This window comes from Diabrotica virgifera, chromosome 6 (assembly GCF_917563875.1).
Source record: "Diabrotica virgifera virgifera chromosome 6, PGI_DIABVI_V3a".
Classification (NCBI taxonomy): Eukaryota; Metazoa; Arthropoda; class Insecta; order Coleoptera; family Chrysomelidae; genus Diabrotica; species Diabrotica virgifera.
The window spans coordinates 30,550,399-30,574,532 of record NC_065448.1 but is presented as its reverse complement, the minus strand read 5'-3'; the positions used below and the strand labels follow the sequence as shown (position 1 = coordinate 30,574,532).

Sequence of the window (24,134 nt, the reverse complement as noted above, 5' to 3'; positions counted from 1 at the left end):
TTAGAATGTATAATACAGTAGAACCTCGATTATCCATGCTCCTCGGGACCGGATGTTGGCACGGATAATTGAAAAGCACGGATAATCCGAACATTTATTTCTTATTGTAATACAAATGTACGTATATCCATACATATAGCCCTACCATAAAAAGACAACAGAAAAAATAAATCTTTCGTTATGAGTCTCCCTCTCCGCATATAGAGTTTCCGTCGAGTGATTTACAGTGACGCTATTTTGATAAAACCTCAAAAATGCAATTTAAGTAATAGAAAATCATAGCACGGATAATCGGGGTTCTACTGTACATATATTCTCAAAAAACCTTTTTACCACATAGTGGTGTAAGGCGATTAGAATGTATAATACATGTCTGAATTGCTGATATAAATGAGTCAGATTAGATAAATTATTGGAAGAATTTTTTACTAAGCAGCAACATTTTTGTTTAATTTAGTAATATTTTGTATTTTGACAACAACACCTGATTTGGGCGTCGAAATGTTAAAGAAATCATTTTGTTAGTGAAATTGTGGATTATTTCCCATTCTAAAAATAGTTAATTACTAAAGTAATGAGCTAAAATCATTTTTGGATATTTGAAATAAAACACCCTGTATCTCGGTAAGAAGGAATATTTTATTTAAGCATTTTAGGTTAAATCGTCGTATTTTGTACAAAGGTTTCTCCAGTTACTATATGGACAATTATTAATGAAACACCGTGTATATGCTATCAATGAGTTGTTAAGAAGCAAAAATATATCTCGAAGAGCAAAACTAATAACTTACATGACTTACAAGACCGTAGGTAATAAGGCCGATAGTGACGTATGCTTCTGAAACATGGGTTACAACAAAAAAACACCAAGAGTTGTTATTAGTTTGGTAGAGGAAAATACTGCGCAAAATCTTCAGTGGGAAAAACTTAAATGGACAATAAATAAGAAGAACAAATAACGAACTAACTGAACTTTATCAAGATCCTAATTCCCAGAATGGTACTATTAGTATGATAGAATTGATTCAAAAAATGACATAACCCAGACATCCAAAGTGAAAGTTATCCTCCAACACCAAATTGTTCTATATGTTGGGGGGACGGGGCGGACGGGGGGGGGGGGGAAAGTCAGTAAATTCGTAGTTTTTTACGTTTTTCGTCAATATTTCTAAAACTATGAGGTTTAGTATGAACAACCTTCTATACAAAAATGTTCTACATTAAATTTGAAATAAAAAAGGTCCGATACATAATCCTTCTAAAATGAACGGTTCCAAAGTTACGGAGGTAGTATAGTATAATTGATCCAAAAAAGGCCTAACCCAGACATCCAAAGTAAAAGTTTTTCTCCAACACCAAATTGTTCTATATGGTCCAAATATTGTTCAGTAAAAAGTTACACCATTTTGAACGTCCAGTTTGGGGAGGAGATGGGAGAAAAGTCGCTAAATTAGTAGTTTCTTTACGTTTTTCGTCAATATTTCTAAAACTATGTTTAAGCGTAAACAATGTTCTATACAAAAACGTTCTACATAAAATTTAAAACAAAAATGGTCATATCCATAATTGTTATAAAATCAATGGTTCCAGAGTTACAAAGAGTGAAATGTGGAGGTTTTCGATACTTTTTATATTTTTGGGGCAATTATTGATGATGATTTTGGGTGGTGAGGTTGACGTTTCTTCAAGGGCTTATCACTAACATACCATCGGCCACTGAAATAGCAAATCAGATTAAAGAAAATATAAAAAGTATCGAAAACCTCCACTTTTCACCCGCCGTAACTCTGTAATCGTTGATTTTATAACAATTATGTATAGGACCTTTTTTGTTTTGAATTTGATGTAGAACATTTTTGTATAGAACATTGTTTACGCTAAAGCATATTTTTAGAAATATTGATGAAAAACATAAAAAAAACTACCAATTTACTGATTTCTCCCCCATCTCCTCCCCAAACCGGACGCTCAAAATGGTAACTTTTTACTGAACAATATCTGGACCATATAGAACAATTTGGTGTGGGAGGAAAGCTTTTACTTTTAATGTCTAGGTTAGGCCTTTTTTAGATGAATGACGAGATACTGAATATGATGGAACAACGGAGACAATATAAGAACAAAAATGACAATCAATACAGGGAGATTAACCAGGAGATAAGGAAGATGATAAAGCAGGCAAAAGAAAAACACTCTGACGAGAAATGCAAAGAGATCGAGGATCTCCAAAAAAGATACGATCTATTTAACCTACATAAGAAAGTCAAAGAAATGGCTGGACTAAGAAAGCAAAATCTAACTGGTGCACTTCTGGATAGACACGGGGTCGCTATAACAGAGACCGATGAGAAAGTACAACGTTAGGCAGAATACATCGCTGAACTGTTCGATGATGAAAGAGGGTACCTGAAACGCATAGAACTTACTTCAGGAGAAATAGGTCCACATATTACAACGGAAGAAATAATACATGCGTTAAAAACAATGAAGAACAGAAAAAGCACAGGACCTGACATGCTTCCTATCGACCTTTTAAAAATTATAGATGAGCAGCATATTGATGTTTTAGTGGTACTCTTGAACAAAATTTATAGCTCAGGCACATTACCCAAAGAATGGTTGACGTCGATCTTTATTTGCCTCCCTAAAAAGAAAAACGCAAGAGAATGCGGCGACTACCGCACCATTAGTTTGATGTCCCATGTGCTAAAGTTGCTACTGAAAGTCATCCATAACCGAATATATCATAAACTGGACATAGACATTAATGATACGCAATTTGGGTTTCGCAAAGGCCTGGGAACTCGTGAAGCTCTTTTTTCACTTAACATACTTATACAAAGGTGCCTGGACGTCAATCAAGATATAGTCGGTTCGCTAAACTCAGACGCAACTGGCTAGATATTTTAGTCGATATTTTTTTTGTTTTTTGTCAATTTTGCAAAAATTGGCAAAATTACTAACTATTTAGTGATTATTAACTATTTAGTAATTATTTTTTGCCAATTTTACTAAAATTGGCAAAATTACCGACTAAAATATCTAGGAAGTTGCGTCTGAGTTTAGCGAACAGACTATATATATGCGTGTTTTATTGACTATAATAAAGCATTCGACAAAGTACGACATGAACAATTAATGCATGTCCTGGAATCAAAGAAGCTGGACTACAATGACCTCAGGATTATATCGAATTTATACTATAAGCAACGATCAAAAGTACGTGCTAACGATCAGCTGTCAGAGGAAATTGAAATCAGACGTGGAGTGAGACAGGGATGCGTGTTGTCGCCGGTTCTTTTTAATGCCTACTCGGAAGAGATCTTGAAAAAAGCTCTTGAGGGTGAAACAGCTGGAATAAAGGTAAATTGAGTTCCCATTAACAACATTAGATATGCGGATGACACTGTCATCTTAGCTGAAAATATTGGGGATCTTCACACACTGGTGACCAGAATAGCAGAGTATGGACAAGAATACGGGCTAACAATGAATGTCAAGAAGACAAAGTTTATGAGAATATCGAAAACTCAACGAAATAACGAAAATCTCATCATAAACGGATCCAATATCGAACGAGTCGATCAATATGCATAGATCAATATGCAGAATAGAAAAGGCTAGAGCAAATTTTAACAAAATGAGCAAAGTGCTCTGCACAAGCGATTTGAAGTTGGAGCTAAGAGTTAGGTTGGCTAGGTGCTACGTTTTCTCGACTCTGTTTTATGGAATGGAAGCTTGGACCTTGAATGCTGCATCAATGAAAAAACTAGAATCATTCGAGCTGTGGGTGTACAGAAGAATTCTGAAAATATCGTGGACAGAACACGTTACAAACAAAGAGGTTCTGAGAAAGATGAATAAAGAAATGGAAATCCTAAATACTATCAAAACAAGAAAATTGGAATATCTCGGACATATTACACGTGGAGAGAGATACAGCTTGCTCCAATTGATTATGCAGGGAAAGATTCAAGGAAAGAGAAGCAGAGGGAGACGCAGAATATCGTGGCTGCGCAACCTGAGAGAGTGGTACGGATGTACATCAAATGAACTTTTCAGAGCAGCCATCTCTAAAATACGAATAGCTATGATGATTGCCGACCTCCGCCGAGGAGATGGCACTTAAAGAAGAAGAGGCCCTTTTTGGACCAATTATACTATACTACCTCCGTAACTTTGGAACCGTTCTTTTTAGAAGGATTATGCATAGGGCCTTTCTTGTTTCAAATTCAATGTAGAACATTTTTGTATAGAAGGTTGTTCATGCTAAAATGCATAGTTTTAGAAATATTGATGAAAAACCTAAAAAACTACGAATTTACCGATTTCTCCCCCCTCTCCCCCCAAACCCGACGCTCAAAATGGTGTCACTTTTTTCTGAGGCTTTTTCTGTGTCACTTTTTATATGGACCATATACCTAGAACAATTTGGTGTTGGAGGATAACTTTCACTTTGGATGTCTGGGTTTGGATCTAGTTATACCATACTATATCCAGTGCATTAATTGGCAGAGAAAAGGCGAAGAGGCAGTGGCGTAGCTAGGGTGGGGCGGAGGAAGCGGTCCGCCCCGGGTGTCACCCGTTCGTGGGTGACACCCGAGAGACTCGATCACAAAAGAATGAATCGTTAATTTGTAACTTTACTCACTTTACGATCAAAATACAATAATTAATTAAAAGCAAAAAAGCAGTTGATGTAAGTAACGAAATTGTCAAGAAGCTCTATGAAGTATCGTTCACAGGGATACGATAATGCAGCTGTTATGAGCAGCTTACATGGAGAAATACAAGCTATTATTAAAGCAAAAAATAAACAGGCTATTTTCGTTGGATGTAATGATCATTTAATTAATTTATGTGGCCAACATTTTTTTTGCATAAAATACATCTTGTGTAACATTTGTCAGAACTCTAGAGCCCATTTTTAATTTTTTTGCTAATCAGCGACCACAATATGAGCACTTCGTCTTTATATTAAAAAATCCTGGTCATATTATAGATAAAGTAATAGATTTTGCCACGAGAAGATAGGAGGACGAAAACATTCCCACCGAAAAACGAATTCGACGTCAAAAACGAATGGAGCGTGAGTTAGTTACCGATACATGACTCACACTTCAGGCCGAACTTCAAAAGGATTTTTTGACCTATCCAATGTTGAACTCGAAACCAAAGTCCATTTAAGAAGTATTAGAAGCAGACCTCCTACTAGAAATATTAAGGTTCAGAAGACATTTACAAGCGGCTAATATTACAGTTTCTAAATAAGTACGTTTATCGGATTTTCGTTGATTTTCACAATCTTTATTTTTAGGATTTGGGGTGACACCATCGATTACCGCCCCGGGTGTCACCCATGCTAGCTACGCCACTGCGAAGAGGAAGACCAAGGTCAAGATGGAGTAATGGAGTTAAAGAAGATGAGAAGACTTAAGGAACTGGGAAACAAAAGCGACTGACAAAAGGGAGTGGAAAAGAATAGTACATCAAGCCATGGGCCTACTAACAAATGACAAGTGTTGAAAAGCCCTATTATTCCCAAAAAGGATGAGGCAAGGATCCCAATGAAATAAGTAATTTCATCATTATCATTGTTCATGTAAGATTGACTACTACATAATAAAATACACATATGTAGGTATACAGTAGAACCCCGATTATCTGTGTGCGGATTGTCCGGGCTGCGTATTATCTGTACTATAATTTTCTATTACTCAAATTGAATTTTTGAGGTTTTATCAAAATAGCGTCACCGTAAATCACTTGATGGATGGAAACTCTATACACTTAGAGGGAGACTCTTAATGAAAGATTTATTTTTTCTGTTATCTTTGGATGGTAGGTACATATCGTCGATTAATACTATAACTTGATAACTCGAAATTAGTAGTTTTGAGATAAACGGGTTTAGAGATTTTTAAGATATTTGTGCTGCTCCCATGATGTTGGTAAATACGGAATTCACTCTGCAGCTCTAAAATACTGTTCCTTAACTTTTTGGCTACTGATCTATTTAGGAATACGGTGCAAATTTGCTTTCCAATATGGAAAATAACATGAAAAATTAAAGTTATCAACTTTTAGCACTACCATAATGCTAACATTTGGTAATGTCGCATGTCATGCCAAGTTGCATCTAAGTGAACTTTTTAACAAAACTAATATTTTAAGCATTATTTTGGTGAAAATTAGCCCTATGCCATGGGGGTTGCCAGATCTTCTAACAATTCTAGAATTTTTGCATTAACATGAACCGAATAAACAGATAGCATTTACGTGGTAAGCTCAATTGTTTCAGAAAAACACGTGCTACAACTAGATAACAGGAGTTACCTAGTTATAGCATTCAGTATATGTCGTATTCACGATTATTTCTATTAAAAAATAGCTTGATAACTTATCTTATAAAGTCTGAATGCATCCAAGTTTCATGCTATTTCTTTTGGACGATCGAGAGACCCAAGTGAATATAATTATAATATACAGAATATTCCTGTTGACTGGGTTACTGAAATTCGTGATTTGGGAATTAATTTGGACTCTAAACTTTTATTTGGATCACATTATATGTCAAAAATTTCAAAATTTTTACAAATGCTTGGTTTTATAAAAAGATGCACTAGAGAGAGACTTTCAGAATATTGAAGCAATTAAACTACTATATTGTTCTTTAGTTAGACCTCATCTAGAGTATTGTTCTTGTGTATGGTTTCCATCTAATAATATTTACATATCAAAAATCGAGACAGTCCAACACAAGTTCTTAAGGTACGTAGCATATAAACTGGGTATACCTTTTGAGTTAAATCATGTAAATTATTATCAAATTGAAACTCAATTGGGTATTTTCTCATTGCGTGACCGACGAGTAATTAAAGATGCAAGGATGCTTTTTGGCATTTAATTCAACAGTTTTGTGTCCTCAGCTACTTGAGCAGGTTGGTCTCCATGTACTCTCCATATGACTCGATTGAACCAAACATTCTATGTTCCTATCCATAGAACCAACTATGCTTATAACACCTTTTTATCTCGAGCACTAAGATGGGCAAATATTCACCCTGATCTAGATTTCTTTGCACCAAAGTCTGAATTCATTTCAGGCCTCAGGCGTATGTTTGAGTAGTTGTGGAATAGGTAGTCATTATTGTGATGTGTAAATCTGTTTGTAATATTTATATTTTATTGTATTATTATAACTATTTTATTATATTTTAACAATTATTGACACACATAAGTAGATTGAAATATTATTGTGATATATAAATCTGAATTATGTAATTAAGTTTGTGATATTTATATTTTATTGTATTATTGTTTTACTATTAGTATTTTATTGTATTTTAATTATTGACACACGTATTATGTATATTGGAATATATTATAAACTTGTAATCTTATTGGGCTGCAGCCCGTTGAAAATAAATAAATAAATAAATAAAGTTTTAGCACTGAATATTAGCGGCAATATAGTGGCAAATAAAATACATCTTGTGAACTAGTTACCTCAAAAACGTCAATTTTGGAGTTATCAAGTTATAGTACTAAGGCGACGATATATTATGTATATTCAACTATTTATAATGGGAAATAAGCCACAATTTTACCAAAAAAGATTTTATTAACGTTTCGAAGTCCAAATCGGGTTTCGTTGTCGATATATTTATTATTTATATATTAATTATTTGGGCTTCGAAACGTTAATAAAATCTTTTTTTGATAAAATTGTGGCTTATTTCCCATTATATTATTTCTAATGTTTGCTGATGACCTTAAAATATTTCAAATAGTAAATAACCTAGTTGACGCCTCTTTGTTACAGAATGATATTAAAAGCTTAGCTAGTTGGTGTGAGGTATACTTAATAACCATTAACTACCCGCGCATCAAGTTATAACATAACTACATGCGTGGCGTACTTTGTACGCCACAAGAAAATACACTTAAAAACAGCGGATTTGTTTAATTTTTTTTTGAAAAAATACACTTAGTTGTTTGTTATAAACCTTATTCGGCATCAGTGAATACTTGGAGTTCCTTTTCAGTAAGCCAATTGGGATTTATAACTGGAATCATGGAAAAACTGGATTCCATGATAAATAAAATTACATACTAATAAAAAATTTTTTTAAATGTGATTTTTTACAGGAGAAAAAGTATTGTTTACAAAGAAAAATATATTTTTTGCCATAATGACTAAAAAACAATTAAAATATGTACTTATATTACAACTTATAGTAATATAATCCTGGGGTATATTGTCCACCACCGGAAACAACAAATAATAAAATGTAAATTACCATCTTTCCAGAACGCCGATTATAACGAAACTAAAACCAAATTGTAAAGCACATTCCAGTGAAAGGTTAGAAAAATAAGCAAGGTCAAAAATTAAATTTTTAAATATATTTCCAGTAGAATTCTTATATCTGGCGTACAAAGTATGCCAGCGCGTGTAGTTACAAGTTAAATATAGGTAAACATGCTATACTTAAATATAAAAAAATGTTTTAAAATTACTTTTGGAAGATCAAGAGAGTTTGTAAATTATGATTATTGTATAAATAATGTACCATTAGAGGCACGTCATAATATTAAGGATTTAGGTTTAAATTTTGATTCTAAATTAACTTTTAAATATCACATTAACGAAACTTCAGCTAAACCTTTAAAAATATTGGGATTTAATCTAAGAAACTCTAATCAGTTTTCAGTACAAAATTTAAAAATGTTATACTTTGGTTTAGTCCGATCAGTTTTGGAGTATGGTTCTCTCATTTGGTCCACTTCCTATAACAGTGACATCTACAGTATCGAGAGAGTTCAGAATAAATTCTTGAGGGTATGTGCTTACAAGATTGGTTTTATTAGACAGCAATACACATAATATGATGATATACTGTCAATACTAAATATCTCACCACTACATCATAGAAGGTGTCAAGCGGATTTATGTTTCCTTTTTAAGATTATCAATGGATATGTTCAAGATCCAGAGTTACTAAATTTAATAAGTTTTAATGTTAATACTAGAAGAACTCGTAACACTGAGATTTTCAACATTCCATTCCACACTACAAATTATGGTCAAAATGAACCCATTACAAGAATTTTACGAACTGCCAATGAGCACAGCAATAGTTTAGAGTTATTTGGAATATCTATAGCAACATTTAAGAAATCAATTGAGAGATATTGAGCATTATTTTTAATTACTTAAGCTACTACTTTTATTGAATGTTGTTTAATTTTAATTTTTGGTTTGTTTTTTTAACGCAACCTATTTAACCTATGCTTTGTAAAGGTCATATTTTTGTAAAAATGGTATATCCGTAAAATAAATAAAAATAAAATAAAAAATAAATAGGTGATTATAAAAATGCCACAAGGAAATAGCTTCAGAACAACATATTATTATGTATACCCTATTCCACGAACATATGCCTGTTTTGGATTACTTGTCGCTTGGATTAATGTCGCTTGGTTTAATTTTGTTTTTCTTAGTAACCCTTAACGTGACAATAACAGGGATTTTTTCCAAGATAGTTTTTTTTTCTCTGATTCTGGCTTTGGTTTAGAACTAGAACCTTTAGCCACGTAATTGTATAACTTATTACTAAGTCAGGGGAGTAATGTGTAGTGTGTGTGTTGAGTAAGTGTCTTGTTACTTTGCAAAGTCGACGTCATTGTCTTTGCAAAGAGACGCTAATTGTTTCCGAACGTCTGCGGTCCCTCCGGTGAGTACCGATCCCACAAGGACAGAAACTATTTTTCACTTATTAATTTATAATAAATGAAAAATTTCTGCCCCTGGTAGGACCAAGATAGTTTTAGCTATGTGTCACCAGAATCTGTTGTTATCTCGATATTAAAGAAATGGCGCTTGGTCAAGTTATGCATAACGCTGTCCATATATGAGAAATAAATGTTTGGATTATCCGTACCCATGTCCGGTCCCGAGAAGCATGGATAATCGGGGTTCTACTGTATATTGGAAACAAAAAATCAATATCAACCTTATAGAAGGAATATGGAGGTCATTTTTTTAAACAGTGATTATTTAGGAAGCCATATTTTATCTTTTAAGTAAATAAGAGATTTAAGTTATAATCATTTACTTTTAACAACAATAACCAAAATTAAGTCATTAGAAAATGTTCTTATTACTTACCAATGTCGAGTTTTGCATCACCATTTTTCTCCCCCATTACGATTTTCACATCCTTTAAGGATATTTCCGATTTTGGGGACACTTTGGTGTCTTCTTTGGGCAACATTCTCTCGTCTGCTCCATCGGTTTCTTTATTATTGGACTTACTTCCAGCTTTAGATCGTATAACTGTATCTCCTAAAACTAAAGAAAGTGTGTCTACATGGTTTTCTTTTAATTTCACTGAAATACTTACCCTCCATTTCCTTATTTGGTACAGGCTTATATGAGCCACTGCCTGGCGACTCCTTTTTATCTTCTGATTTACTATTCCCATTCATCTTGGTCTAATCACAATTAAATAATTAGATTAATTTAAGTAGTGCTTCCGTTGTTATATTGGGCGTTATAATAAAATGTGAGAGGTCAGATTTCAGATCAAATCTGCGATTGTGCACTTTTGCCTCAAATGAATCCTGCTGAAATGAAATCTGAAATACCCAACCAACAGCACATGCACTACACGACTACACTGAATATGAATATTATCGATTTTCTTTCATTATTTCTTCCTTCCCTTTAAAAATGTATGCTTGAGAGATGATGTAAGAATTAACAAGTTTGCAAAAGAATTAATTATATTAATATAACATTAACTACAAAAGTATATTTCGGTTACTACTATACTAATTCACAAAATTTTTAAAGAATTAAAAAAGTGCAAATACAAATTCAAAAATCAAAAATTTGATAAAACAATAGTTCAGCCATAAGTTATACTTCTAACCTAACACTAATAACAGTGTTAGGTTAGAAGTATAACCTCTGGCTCAGTCTGGCTGATCTATTAGGCAATCCAAACCACGTGACCTCTGGTTGGCACACAAACTAACAAAGAGGTTATGTTTGCATCTATTTTTCACATAGATTTATAATACTCTAGATTGCGCCTTACGATCTTAAAGTGGGTGACGGTTGCGACAGAGATAAATGAGCCTATTTGGTCGGTAGTCTCTTTCTAATTCAAGGGGAGTATCGACGACGTCACTATCCTACTCTGTCGTCGAGTATTTTAGATGGTTTGACAGTTCGAGCGGATGGCGACGAGAACTGGTCGTTTGTCTTCGGACGTGGATAATCCTGGTTCGAATCCCATACCAATCTTTACTTTTTTTATTTTTTATTTAATCAATATTGCGTTTATTAGATATTATTACATCTCTAAAGTAAATCTATTCAAAGAAATATATAACAAATAAGAAAAACTGTGTAGGTACCTATAGATTTTTAAAAATATAAAAGCCAATGTTATTTTTTTTAATAGGTAGAATAGTATAAAGTAATTAAAAATATTCGTAAAAAATTACCAATAATTAATATCAACATAATGTACCATCGATTTATTAATTGAATCGGTCATTTCAAAAACAACACGAGTCACATATTCCTAATTTTACAGAAGAGCAAAGAACTTAACTATATAGTCGAAAGATGGATGAAATGGATGACATCAAAATTCAGAGTTATATATTGTAGTTTTGTTCCTAATATAATGTTTTTACTGGACTGGTGTCGTTTTTCCACACAACGTTTATCTTAAAGGAGTCTATTATTCTCAAAAAGTTAGTTTCTCAAAATTGTGGACTATGCTGTTTTTGAAATGACCGATTCAATTATAAGTAATTACACATTATTTTTATTTATGAAACTATTGTTACAATTTTTAAAAAAAGTAGAAGCAAAACAAATATTATTCACATCATTCGAATAAGGACGAATTTATATTAATAACGAATGACTTTTATTTTACTATGCAGTTCACAAATTTTGTATTCCAATATTAACTTACTATACATAGGTACATTTATTATCTGCTAGATTTACTTAGGTCCATTTTTCAGATGTAAAAATATCTAATAAACGCAATATTGATTAAATAAAAATAAAAAAGGTAAAGTTGGTATGGGATTCGAACCACGATTATCCACGTCCGAAGACCAAAGACCATTTCTCGTCACCACCAGCTCCAACTGTCAACACATATTACTCGATAAAGTGGGATAGTCACGTCGTCGATATTCCCCTTAAATTAAAAAGAGACTACCGACCAAATAGGCTCATTTATCTCTGTCGCAACCGTCACCCACTTTAAGATCGCAGGGCGCAATCTAGAGTATTATATATCTATGATTTTTCAGGAGACGTTAATTATGCGTTAATTTGTCCAATTCGTTCCTTTATTTGCGCATGTGCAGGCAATGTCATATTGAATTTCGTGCCAAAATTTAAATAATGTGCAGTGGACCTATTACGGCTAAAAAAAGATTATTCTTTCTTTAACTAGTAGTATATTTTAACATTATTATAGATTATTCTTTCTTTAACAAAGTATTCATAATATCTAAATGTGCTTTTAAACAAATGTTAGTGTAGATTTCAATTAAATTATTTATCTATAATTATTTATAACTATATAAAGATAAGGCAAGTCTAAACTATAAAAAATAGGTTAGGTTAAATGATATTTTCAAATATATTGGATAAGTAGATACGAATTAAAATGGACCGATGCCAACGGAAAATACGGTATTATTTTATCAGATTGTACACTTTACTACAAATTTATTTTAGAGTGTAGTGTGCTTAAAGTGTAATGAAAAGAATTAACGGATTCGATGGTTGGAAATTCATGTCTAACAATAAACAAAACTTGTTTTCAATCTTCCTACAAGATTTATTTAAAATATTTGTAAGTTGTTAGTTCTGAAAGCTGGCGTTATTCCTTTCTTTTTATGTGTTTGGCTACATATTTGTTGATATCTTACCTGTGATAGAGAAGAAGATAGGTACTGGGTTTTTCTATGATAATGGGAAGACTAATTTCAAGGCTTTTTTATGCAGTTTTTGATTTTCGATTCTGTTAATTGTTTGTTCCTTGTACCCATTGTTTACTGCTACATATATATATTTGTTGCATGATGCGTACAATTCTATAATTATATCTCGAAGTTATTTATGATATGGATATTTCCGTCAGTCTATGTAACATACAGTGGGTGATCAAATTATTAGAGCCACGTAGTAAAATTCAATGTGTTAGAGAAAGGGTATATCATTGAAGTGTATAATATATTAATGCGTTTGTTTCCATTTGACTGTCTTGTTGCACTTAATGAATGCAATAAATAATAGTCCGACAATAGTGGTAATGTGTGACTCAGATGCCTTTGTTTATCAGTGCTGCCCAGCTAGCTTGCAACTCGTGTGCCTCTTATTTTGTATTCTTGGTGTTTACAGTTATAATAAACTCTGAGAGTTTCCATTGCTCTCCAGTGATATTCTGACAGTCTTATACAATTTTTTGGGAATTTAGTAAACATTGCACGTTTTCATTACACTAGTGGTACATCTCACCAAGGAAAATAGTAGAAATAAAAACTTTATTATTTAACACTAAATCACTCCAACAGAAGCATACCGTCCATTTCTAAAGTTTCAAAGGCAACGTGGACCGTATAAAGAAAAAATTTACATACCAATATTAAACAAAAGTAAAATTTTCTGAGGTGGCTCTAATAGCCACCCTAATAGTTAGGATGGGATGATGAATTGTGTCAGTATTTTGTATTAGATAAAAAAAGTAGCAAGTTGCCCAAAGTATTGTTCTCTTCTTTTTGTTCTTTTCCTGATGCCTATTACAACATTGGATAAATGGATGCCAAAGTCTAATATCTCAAAAGACCTGTTTTTGATTTACAATGATGATTCGGGCAACTTGCTATTTTTTTTATCTAATACAAAATACTGACACATTTCATCATCCCATCCTAACACAACATAAATAGGACTTTTCAACGCTTCTCATTTGTTTCGAGCTTGTTGATAGTTCTTATAATCATCCATGTATAATATTAATATACGACATTAGGAACAGAAGTTCTAAACAAATGAGAAGGGCTGAAAAATCCTATTGGCAGTCTACATAATATGTTACATACACTGACAGAAATACCCATGCCATAAATAACTTCAAGATAGAATTGTACATCATTCAACAAATAGCAGTAAACAATGGGTACTAAGGAACAAAAACATAATATAAAATCAAAGTTGTGACCAACACGGCTTTGTATAGTAGTAATTTGTTATTTAATGACAATTTGGATGTCCTACCAAGGAACCAGTACATTTGTCTGAACTTGAGATCCAACTGCCTGCATTTCATTTGGAGGTATTTGTTCCATGTTATCCTTTGGTTGATATGCAATCCAAATGGTATTAACAATATAAAGAGGTTAATACAATAAAACAAAGGTTTAAGTATTTAGTTTTTAAATTCTAATCCTTTATGTATTACAATCTATAAAGTTTTGAACCAAAAGTATTAATTACACTTTCATTTGCATGCCGTCAGCATTTGTTTATTTAAATGTACTATAAAAAACCCACCATACAGCTAATTCCTTTATTATTATTTTTATCCTTTAAAACAATTTGTTTATCATACATTTTTGCTAGTTGTGGAAGTTCTTTTAACGGAATGTGATATAACATACTTACTTTAAATGATACTTAAAATCATTTCAAATCAAACACCAATATCATGTATGTACATATTTATAAATTTATTAACAAACTGCAATCCAAGAAAAATAATATATTTATCAACATTAGCCATTTACAGTAAAACCTCCGTTAATCGAAATAATTCAAGGGGAGGCTGATTCGGATAACAAGAATTTCGGTTAAAAATAACATTGTTTTTTGTATTCTTCTTTTATCAAATTACATAGTATTGGAGAGATAGAGCTACAAAACATCGTTGTCAAAGGGAAACACAAAAGAAAATAGAAGATTTCCTTAAAAAACAGTCTAAACATGTTCAATTTCCTTAATTTTATTGCTGTTTAATTTACTTTTTATTGACAAAATTATTTAAACTGTCAAGACATTTCGGTTAACGGAATTTTTACTGTATTTGCCTTAAATGGCAACATTTTAAAACAAACAAACACACACACATATATTTGCACTAGATTTTCTCCTGGTTAAAAATGTACTGCCACAGCTTGTTCGATTAAATAACCGCAGGTTCAGTTGAAAGTATTTCAATGTTTTCTCTAAAGAACTGCAATATTTGTAAAGCTGATATTCTTTGAACAAAAGATTTCTTGCATTGCATCTCATTTCACATATCAATATGAAAAATCTCTTCAAAATACCAAATCTTTCAATAACAAGCAATATTTATAATGGAAGCACTTCAACTGCTGTAGTTGAGAACTGGATAGCAATACATTGTCCATAAATTCCCCATTTTATATACCCATAATATGCACAAGTATTTAACAACTCCTAAAATAGAGTATTTATTTCTAAATGTACTTCTATATTGCAGGATGATTATTATCGGTTATGTTCTATGTTGTTCTGTTCTTTAAATGACAAAATACTAATTAAAGTCAACGTTTTACTTTTTCCATGATCTTATTTTACTTTTTATCTACATTACAGGTAACAGCAGATTTTATACAGAATTTCAGCACATTTTAAAAGTTATTTTTATAATTTTTTACAAATTTACAAAACTATTTAATGTCAATTGTCAAAATAAAAGATTCCTTTATATGACATTGCTTGCACATGCGCAAATAGAGGAACGAATTGGACAAATTAACGTCTCCTTATTTTTCAATGATTTTTCATTGTTTATCCATAGAGGTATATATTAACATAGAGGGAGCCTACCTTCCGTGCTTCCTGTCGACAAGATCTCATGGACTGGTTTGCTGCATCTCTTTCTAACACATTGTATCGAAAATATATGATGACATTCAGTGTGAATATAGGCACGGAAGAGGAGGACAACTGTAGCAGCTTTACTATGCGTAAGAGTGAAACAGCACTAATCCAAATAAAAAAGATGGTGTCGTCACTTCGCTCTGAATGACACTCTCTCTATGCTAATATATAACTCTATGTGTTTATCGTCGTATTTTGGATTCATTTGGATTTCGTTTCCTGTTTTTGTGAACTTTATAAACTTTACCACAATGCAAACTGATTATTTAAGGAAATTATTATTGGAAACTCCAGATGTTGCGAGAAAGGTAGGCGAAACAATTTTTTTTACTGTTCATTTTGCCCCGATATTTATCAATAATGATGAATTTTGCAAGCAATAACATTATTTCTTTTATTGTTCTAGATATTTATTGAAGCTGAAAATAATTGGGGATTTAGATCCATACGCAATTCAGTCAGAATTGGATTTTACAGTAAAGTGCAGTCCATCAAGTTACTATTATAGATATTTATACATATCTGGTGGAATCTGATATGTCACAGTTGCTACTCTAAGCAGCAGATGAAAGCATACAAAAGCCTTCAGGCACATAAATATTTTACAGCTGGATTTGTTTTGAATGGAGTAAAAATTGTTAATGATTTCCTGATTTCCATATTATTGTCGGAAAGGTATGCCTTTATTTTATTTATTCACCATTAAGAAATATATGGATAACAGTATTAGTGTCTTTTGGATAAATTGGTTTTAAATATTAGATTTATTTACGTTTATATATCTGTATGAAACCAGACATATTATCATCGTCCTAATCTGTAAACTGCGAACTCCATTATTCTCTGAAAATGATTTATTACTGCCATATATTTGAATTACTGTCATGATTCTTCTAAAATTATATTATATGAATGTCTGATTTTAAATAAAATATTCTCAATCATTGTAAAGAACGCAAATACTCTAATAAAAATAAATTTTTGTAGTTGAAGAATTTCCAAAAAAATAAAATATTTTTTTAGGTGAAGCATTTCCAAAAATCTAATGCTAAACGACTAAATGCTTGGGTGGGGTGATAGCCAGTTCTGATGACATAGCAAATTTACATTGTATGCGTATGGCCGGTAATAGTGAAGTCTGCAGCCATATTGCAGCAATCCTATTTTTAGCTTAGTATGCTCAGGGCAAGACAGACGAAGAAGAACCCAATGTATGTACATATGTTACAGCTACATGGTTTGGAGATAGCAACATATGCATTCTCTGATGAAAAACTAATGAGTTTTGAAACTGTTCAGTCAGAGTGCTTGTTGCGCTCACTAAACGAATTGAAATATAAGATGGCTTTGGCATTGTGTTGCAGCGATATGAAAATGGTTATTCATTTTTAATTATAATGTTCTTCTTCATCATGAGTAATTATGTATTGGTCTTTTAAATGTGTATTTATTTTTGTAATTAGTATCAACTTGTAATGATAATATACATTTATCGTTTAAGGTATGACTATGTTTTGACTCTAAAATAAATGTTTTAAAAATCGAATCCTGCCTCTTTCTGTTAGTAACTACCCATGGATATCACAAATTGTGCTTACTGATAGGTTTGTTCGTAGAACGATCAGCAACTCTTGCCAACCATCAGACACATGTGCATTCGTAGTCTATGAATGCTAACTATTAACTGCACAACGCTAACTGTTAACTGCTCATGCATCTGATGGTTGGCAGCAGTTGCTAATCGTTTGTGTCATACTATGAACAAACCTATTAGGTCTGGATCCCGTGTACCAAAAAAATTGATTAATAGCAAGCTGAAAATTTGTTAATAGCTTAACGGTGTCCAGTTGGACAAACTTTGATGTATTGTGACACTGGAACAGGGGTAGTTTTAATTGTGAAACAGTTTGGAAACTCAGATTTGGAACATCAGATTACAAAAACATCCCATATATTTTGTCGGACAGAACATCCAATTGATCTGTTATCCTTTCATTAAATTCTCATGCAAAAATCAGACTGCTATTACTAACCAACATGATTCCTGTAGTTTGACATGGTCTTCGTGTTCTACTCATTAAAATGCCCAGTTGGTGATTTTTTCACCAGTCTGGTTTTTGCATGAGAGTTTAATGAATTGGTAGCAAATCAATTGGAAGTTTTATCTGACAAATTACATAAACATTTTCGTAGTTTGACGTTCCAAATTTTTAACCTGTTCCACAGTTAAAACTTCCAGTGTTCCCGTACATCAAAGTTTGTCGGACTAGACACCATTAAGCTATTAATAAATTTTCAGCTTGCTATTAATCAACTTTTTTTTGGTACGCGGGATCCAGGTCTATATGGAATAAATAAATAACAAAACAAATTCCCTGTCAAAACTGCATTTATTTTGAATAGAATGAAAAACAAAATAATATTGTTTTAACAAAATAGGGGATAAATGTTAAAATTTAGTACTATTAATAAAGTTTGTCACATTGGCCTAAAAATGAATGTCACTAGTTACGTTAGTGTCACATATAAATACATAATTGTAATAATATTAATAAAAACCATAATTCCTAGCATGAGTGCGTCCTGTTATTTGACAATTTAGTTAGGTGAGGAAACATAAATGAGTTTCTAATACGGCTTTTCATCGATTACTATACACGGATTATACGACATATGACAGAAGCTCAAAACAAATGACTGTGAATGAAAAGCCCTATAGAGGGAACACGAAAAAAATTAACATTATCCAATCAGCTCGACTTCCACAGTTCACTACTATACAGATTACAGGCATGTTTTCAGCACTTAAAATCACCACAAACGAAAAGTTTATAAAATAATCAATCTAATGAATGTCTTTAAATACTATATTAAGCTCAAAATCACGACAAAAAACAAATTAAAATTAACATTATTCTGATAGGTTGGACTTCCACAGTTCACTACTATACAAGTCACAGGCATGTTGTCAGCACTCAAAATCACCAAAAACGTAAAGTTTATAAAATAATTAATCTAATGAATGTCTTTAAATACTATATTAAGCTCAAAATCACGACAAAAAACAAATTAAAATTAACATTATTCTGATCAGTTGGACTTGCACAGTTCACTATTATACAAGTGACAGGCATGTTGTCAGCACTCAAAACCACCAAGAACGTAAAGTTTATAAAATAATTAATCTAATGAATGTCTTTAAATACTATATTAGCTCAAAATCAGGACAAAAAACAAATTAAAATTAACATTATCCCGATCAGTTGGACTTCCACAGTTCACTAATATACAAGTCACAGGCATGTTGTCAGCACTCAAAATCACCAAAAACGTAAAGTTTATAAAATAATTAATCTAATGAATGTCTTTAAATACTATACTACCTGAAAATCACGACAAAAAACAAATAAGAAAAATCAATAATTACATTGAGTTTAGGTTAAGAACAGTTTTGTGGTGTGCCAACCAAAGATCACGTGATTTAACTTTGACAGGTCGATGGATTCCCTAATTGTTTTATCGAATTTTTGGTTATGATTGTAGCTTAAAATTTACACTGTTACTAATAAACCAAGTATAAAAGTTATACTGAGAATAAATCACGTATAAGCAAAATCACTACCAATAAACATGGAATAACTTAGGTATAGGTTATACTTGGTATAAGAATTTAGTCCAAGTTTATACCAGTGATATGGGAGGGGAGGTCCCTCCCATATCACTGGTTTATACCAATGAACTGTCAATACGGATGGAATAGGCACGAAGACAATTAGTGTCAAAAATATAGGCGTCTACTGTAATAAGTACAATTAATTCGGAAAATATCGACCATACGAAAAAAATGGTTAAGAAAATTATAATAATGATTGTAAACACAATTTATTTGGATCAATTTCAGTTCCTACCATTTTTGTCGAAAAGTTGAGAATTGCGGAGATATTGAACAAAAACCACTGCTATCAAATCCATCAGGGCTTATGCTTGCGCTTTTACAGCATACGTACTACCTGCAATATTGATTTTAGCAAAAACATGAAGGAGATTAAAATTGTATAAAATTTAATTATCTTTATTTTTGTATAGGTACATTTTTGTTATAAAACTAATAATAAACGAGATAATTCAATAATTATGCTCTAACTGTCACTCTTTCCCCCATAACTCGGAAAATATCGACGACACAAAAAAATTTATAATAGAATAAATTAGTCCGTACACTTGTTGTCGAAAAGTTAAATATGACGGAGATATTGAGCAAAAACGGTTCTCCTTTATTCGCGATTCTAAATTTACACTACTATTGACCCCCTTAAGATTAGAAAAATAGAATCTTGCTTGGGTAGCTCGGGCATGCAAGATCAAATGCTAACCCGACTGTACTATATAATATGTTGACTCTTTATTGCATGTAGCTTTTCTTATGTTGTAAAACTATCCAGATTCCTTTAACCATTAAAGTCCTGTGTTTGGGCTATCTGTGGGCAAATTTTCAGCCAAATAGAAGAACATGTATTTTGGGAATGGAGGAAAATGGAAAAAAACAGTATTTTAACGTTTTCTACGCTAAAGTTTGATCAGCAACTTGTTTTTAAAACAAAAAACTTGTTATAATGCCTAATAAGCACATTTTGGACTCCCTTCTATTAAAACATTATTTTTTCAATTGACAATTTAAGATAAAAAATGCAAATTTGTTTAAATAGATGCCAAATCACTGTAAAATCGCTTAAAATGATATTTTGAGAAAAGAAGAGACCTTCAATATCTTATTTTTACCCCCCCCCCGTAGCAGCAGGGGGTCCACCGAAACCAGTATATTTTTTAAAGTGGTCTACGAGAAAAAATAGTTTGGGAACCTCTGGTTTAAACCCTAAATTTTCCTTTAAGGTTTTTCTTATTAATTGAAAACAATCATTTTTGTTTAAGAATATTTTTATTATGTGAAATATTTATGTTTTTCTTTGGTAGTAGGTACCTACTGTTTTTGATGTGGTAATAATATAACTTTTATAATATGGTTAATTATTTGACTGTAATTTATAACTTTCCTATGGTAAATTATTTTATAGAGAAATTCAAAATACTGGTAAAATTGCTAAGTCCCCAAGAGGTACCGCGAACTATAAGTAACATATATAAGTACATATAAGGTACCTACATGACAAAGTTTTTATTTAAAATATTGCTAATATGTACTATATAATTAAGTTAAGTATATTTTGAATTTCATTTACATTTATATAGATAATCTACCAAGCGAATTGAGGTTTTTCATTTACTGTCTTAAACTCAATGATGTATAAGTTGTATATGATGTATAAGTAGTATACAGTCGGAAAAATGAAAGAATACCCATGAACCATCACATCAATCACTTATTTTGTATCTGCTGTCTTTTTCTATAACAAACGTTTGTTATTTATAGAAGAAGAGAGCAAATACAAAATAAGTGATTTATGTGATCGTTCATGGGTATTCTTTAATTTTTCCGACTGTAGGTACAATATATATACTTTTCAAATTGCCCGCCAAATCCAGAGAACTGTCAATTGTCTAGAAGCTCCGAAGCAAAGTATTTGGTTTTCTCTAGACGCAAGTGTTGTGTCCAGCCCAGAGTTGCCAGATTGGGGTATTTCCCCCCATTTTTGGGGTAATTTGAAAGCGTCTGGGGGAATTTTTTTAAGCTGTAATGGCTGGGGGATTTTTTGGGGGTAAAAAAAATTGTGGGGGATTTTACGGGGTCATGGTCAATTAAATTTGTGAATGTACATGGAACATTAGAATAGAACTGCATATTATGGTACTCTCATATAATCGAAGATTATGGAACCTATGAATTATTTTAGCGCCCTCTGTTGATAAATAGTATAATTTTGGTTTACTGTTCTCTATACATTTGACTACTAAAATTCAAAAATCATGGATTAGGACATCTACCTCTACGTTTTACATGCATGGCATGGCTAATAAGATATAATATGAAATGATGGTGTAAAATGTACATATAAATGAAAATAGAAATTTTCTTTTTTAGAAATAAGCACCCTGCTCGCTCATCATGTGTAAATCATAGAACAGTTAAAGTCTGTTCGCTAAACTCATACAGAACTGGTTAGCGATTTTAGTAGGTCATTTTTTTGTTTTTGCCAGTTGTGTCGGAGTTTAGCGAACTGACTTATTAGCCATGCCATGCATGTAAAACACTTACTATTTAAATTATTTCCGAGGGTTCATATTTAAATATATTAACTGAAAAATTTATGTTTTTTGTAATTAACCATTCAATTCCTGTTTTTGAGCTTTATAATGTAATGTATCAAGCTGCTATGGTGTGAAGCATTGTCCATATAATATAATTATAGAGCTTAACTTCGTACTTTAATAACTACTCTTCAAACCAGTGTAGAAAGGTATCTTTGTTCAGTAGCTGAATATGGTAATCAGCTAGTTTGATATCAATATAATGTTAACAATATTATTGTTATTAATCAAATTATAAAAATATATTAAAATCAAAACAATAACAACAAACAATCATAGAGGTATATATTAACATAGAGGGAGCCTACTTTCCGCGCTTCCTGACGACAAGATCTCATGGACTGGTTTGCTGCATCTCTTTCTAACACATTGTATCGAAAATCTATGATGACATTCAGTGTGAATATAGGCACGGAAGAGGAGGACAACTGTAGCAGCTTTACTATGCGTAAGAGTGAAACAGCACTAATCCAAATAAAAAAGATGGTGTCGTCACTTCGCTCTGAATGACACTCTCTCTATGCTAATATATAACTCTATGCAAACAATCCCTTCCCTGAGGCCTGAAATGACATTGACAATTGACATCATATTGACATTTGAATCTTGAATTCTACGAACTGCGCATGCGCATCAGTCAGAAACCAGTCGTGGCGGCAAAAATTTAAATTTGGGGTATTTGAGCTTCAATTTGGGGGAATTTCAGTTTAAAAGTGGGGGATTTAGAAAATCGCATCTGGCAACTCTGGTCCAGCCGTGATAGGGAAAGTAAATGGGTGCGTTCACCAGACCAGTGCGCTACGTCAGCGCTCTGAAACTGTTTAAGATTTTTCGGGTGAACGTCACGTCAATTTAGGCTAAACTTCAACGTATTGACGAAGCGGTCGCCATTTTATTGAACGTAGTATTTGTATCGCTTCAATATTGAACGTGTTTAAGAAATATATTGTAATGGCGCGATTATTTGAAAATATTTATTTTACAATGGTTTTAATTATAAAGTAATTGAAACTTAGGAGATACATAATTGTATATGCTCACGAAATTGTAAATTTGTGTATTAATGAACAATATTTTCAACATAATTCATATTTACGTGATAATTATTATTTATTTATGGTAGTGGTTCATCCAATGGTCCTGCTCTGCCAAGTCCAGCACAGCCAGCAGCACCAAAAATTATTTCTTGTTCATTTCATTCTCAAACATCAATAAAGGTAGTATATTATCCATTTTTGAATTAAATTTGTTTAAGATACGTCCAATTTATCGTTGAACGATAAGTATAATAAATCAACAAAAACAACGAATCTCGTTTTAGGTTAGGTTCATACATAGAACAGCAGGGCCCTGGGGCCTGATTCTAATTCATTTCGACAGTCGCAATTTTATTTCGACACCGCCATGACAGCCGGAGAGTATAGCGATTCTTGGGGATATTAACCTTATCATGTTGAGACTGCTCAGAATTTGGGTTGGCGCTTCGGTTTCTTGGATTTTGTTGATAGTCTGGGAAAATTATCGAAAAAATACCATTTTTGGGAAAAATTATTTACCAGCTATTTTATTGCTAAAATCGAATCTTAAGATTGCATATATTAGTAATATGGGGTATGACAAGTCCGCAGAAAGTGTGTTATTTTATTTATAAACAAATTAGCACTCCTAAATCTTCTTTTTTTTTTTCAATTAGTGGTCTGTAACTCCTATAATTTTTCCTTTGAGCCAAAAACACTCAAATAAAAATTCACCGTAATTTAGTTCTGCCACAAAGTTATTTTTTTTCCGATTTCCTTCAACAAAAATTTTACTCAGAAAATCCGAGTTTTCCCAAAAAATCTGCCATTTTCAATTAAAATTTTAGGGAAGTACCTAATTATTTATCAATAATTAAATAATTGAAGACATGAAAGAT

General features: G+C 32.2%; 1 protein-coding gene and 1 long non-coding RNA gene across 3 annotated transcripts in view; one reads left to right on the top strand and one right to left on the bottom strand.

The window, feature by feature from the left end:
• Positions 1-10,918, bottom strand: part of LOC114330381 (uncharacterized) — a 69,617-nt gene extending 58,699 nt beyond the window's left edge. Inside the window, exons 1-2 of the mRNA XM_028279722.2 lie at positions 10,410-10,918; positions 10,175-10,357 (exon numbers count right to left, since the gene is read on the bottom strand). Of these exons, the coding sequence (XP_028135523.1) occupies positions 10,175-10,357; positions 10,410-10,494 (268 nt within the window). The 5' untranslated portion in view covers positions 10,495-10,918. The remainder of the gene's footprint in view (positions 1-10,174; positions 10,358-10,409) is intronic.
• A 5,213-nt stretch (positions 10,919-16,131) lies between these two features.
• LOC126887530 (uncharacterized) lies at positions 16,132-17,501 on the top strand. 2 transcript variants are annotated; one of them, XR_007699100.1, is made up of 3 exons: positions 16,132-16,263; positions 16,362-16,630; positions 16,979-17,501. It is a non-coding gene; the product is annotated as an uncharacterized LOC126887530 (long non-coding RNA). The 2 variants fall into 2 exon arrangements; XR_007699099.1 differs by having other exon boundaries at positions 16,132-16,630.
• Positions 17,502-24,134: the final 6,633 nt, after the last annotated feature.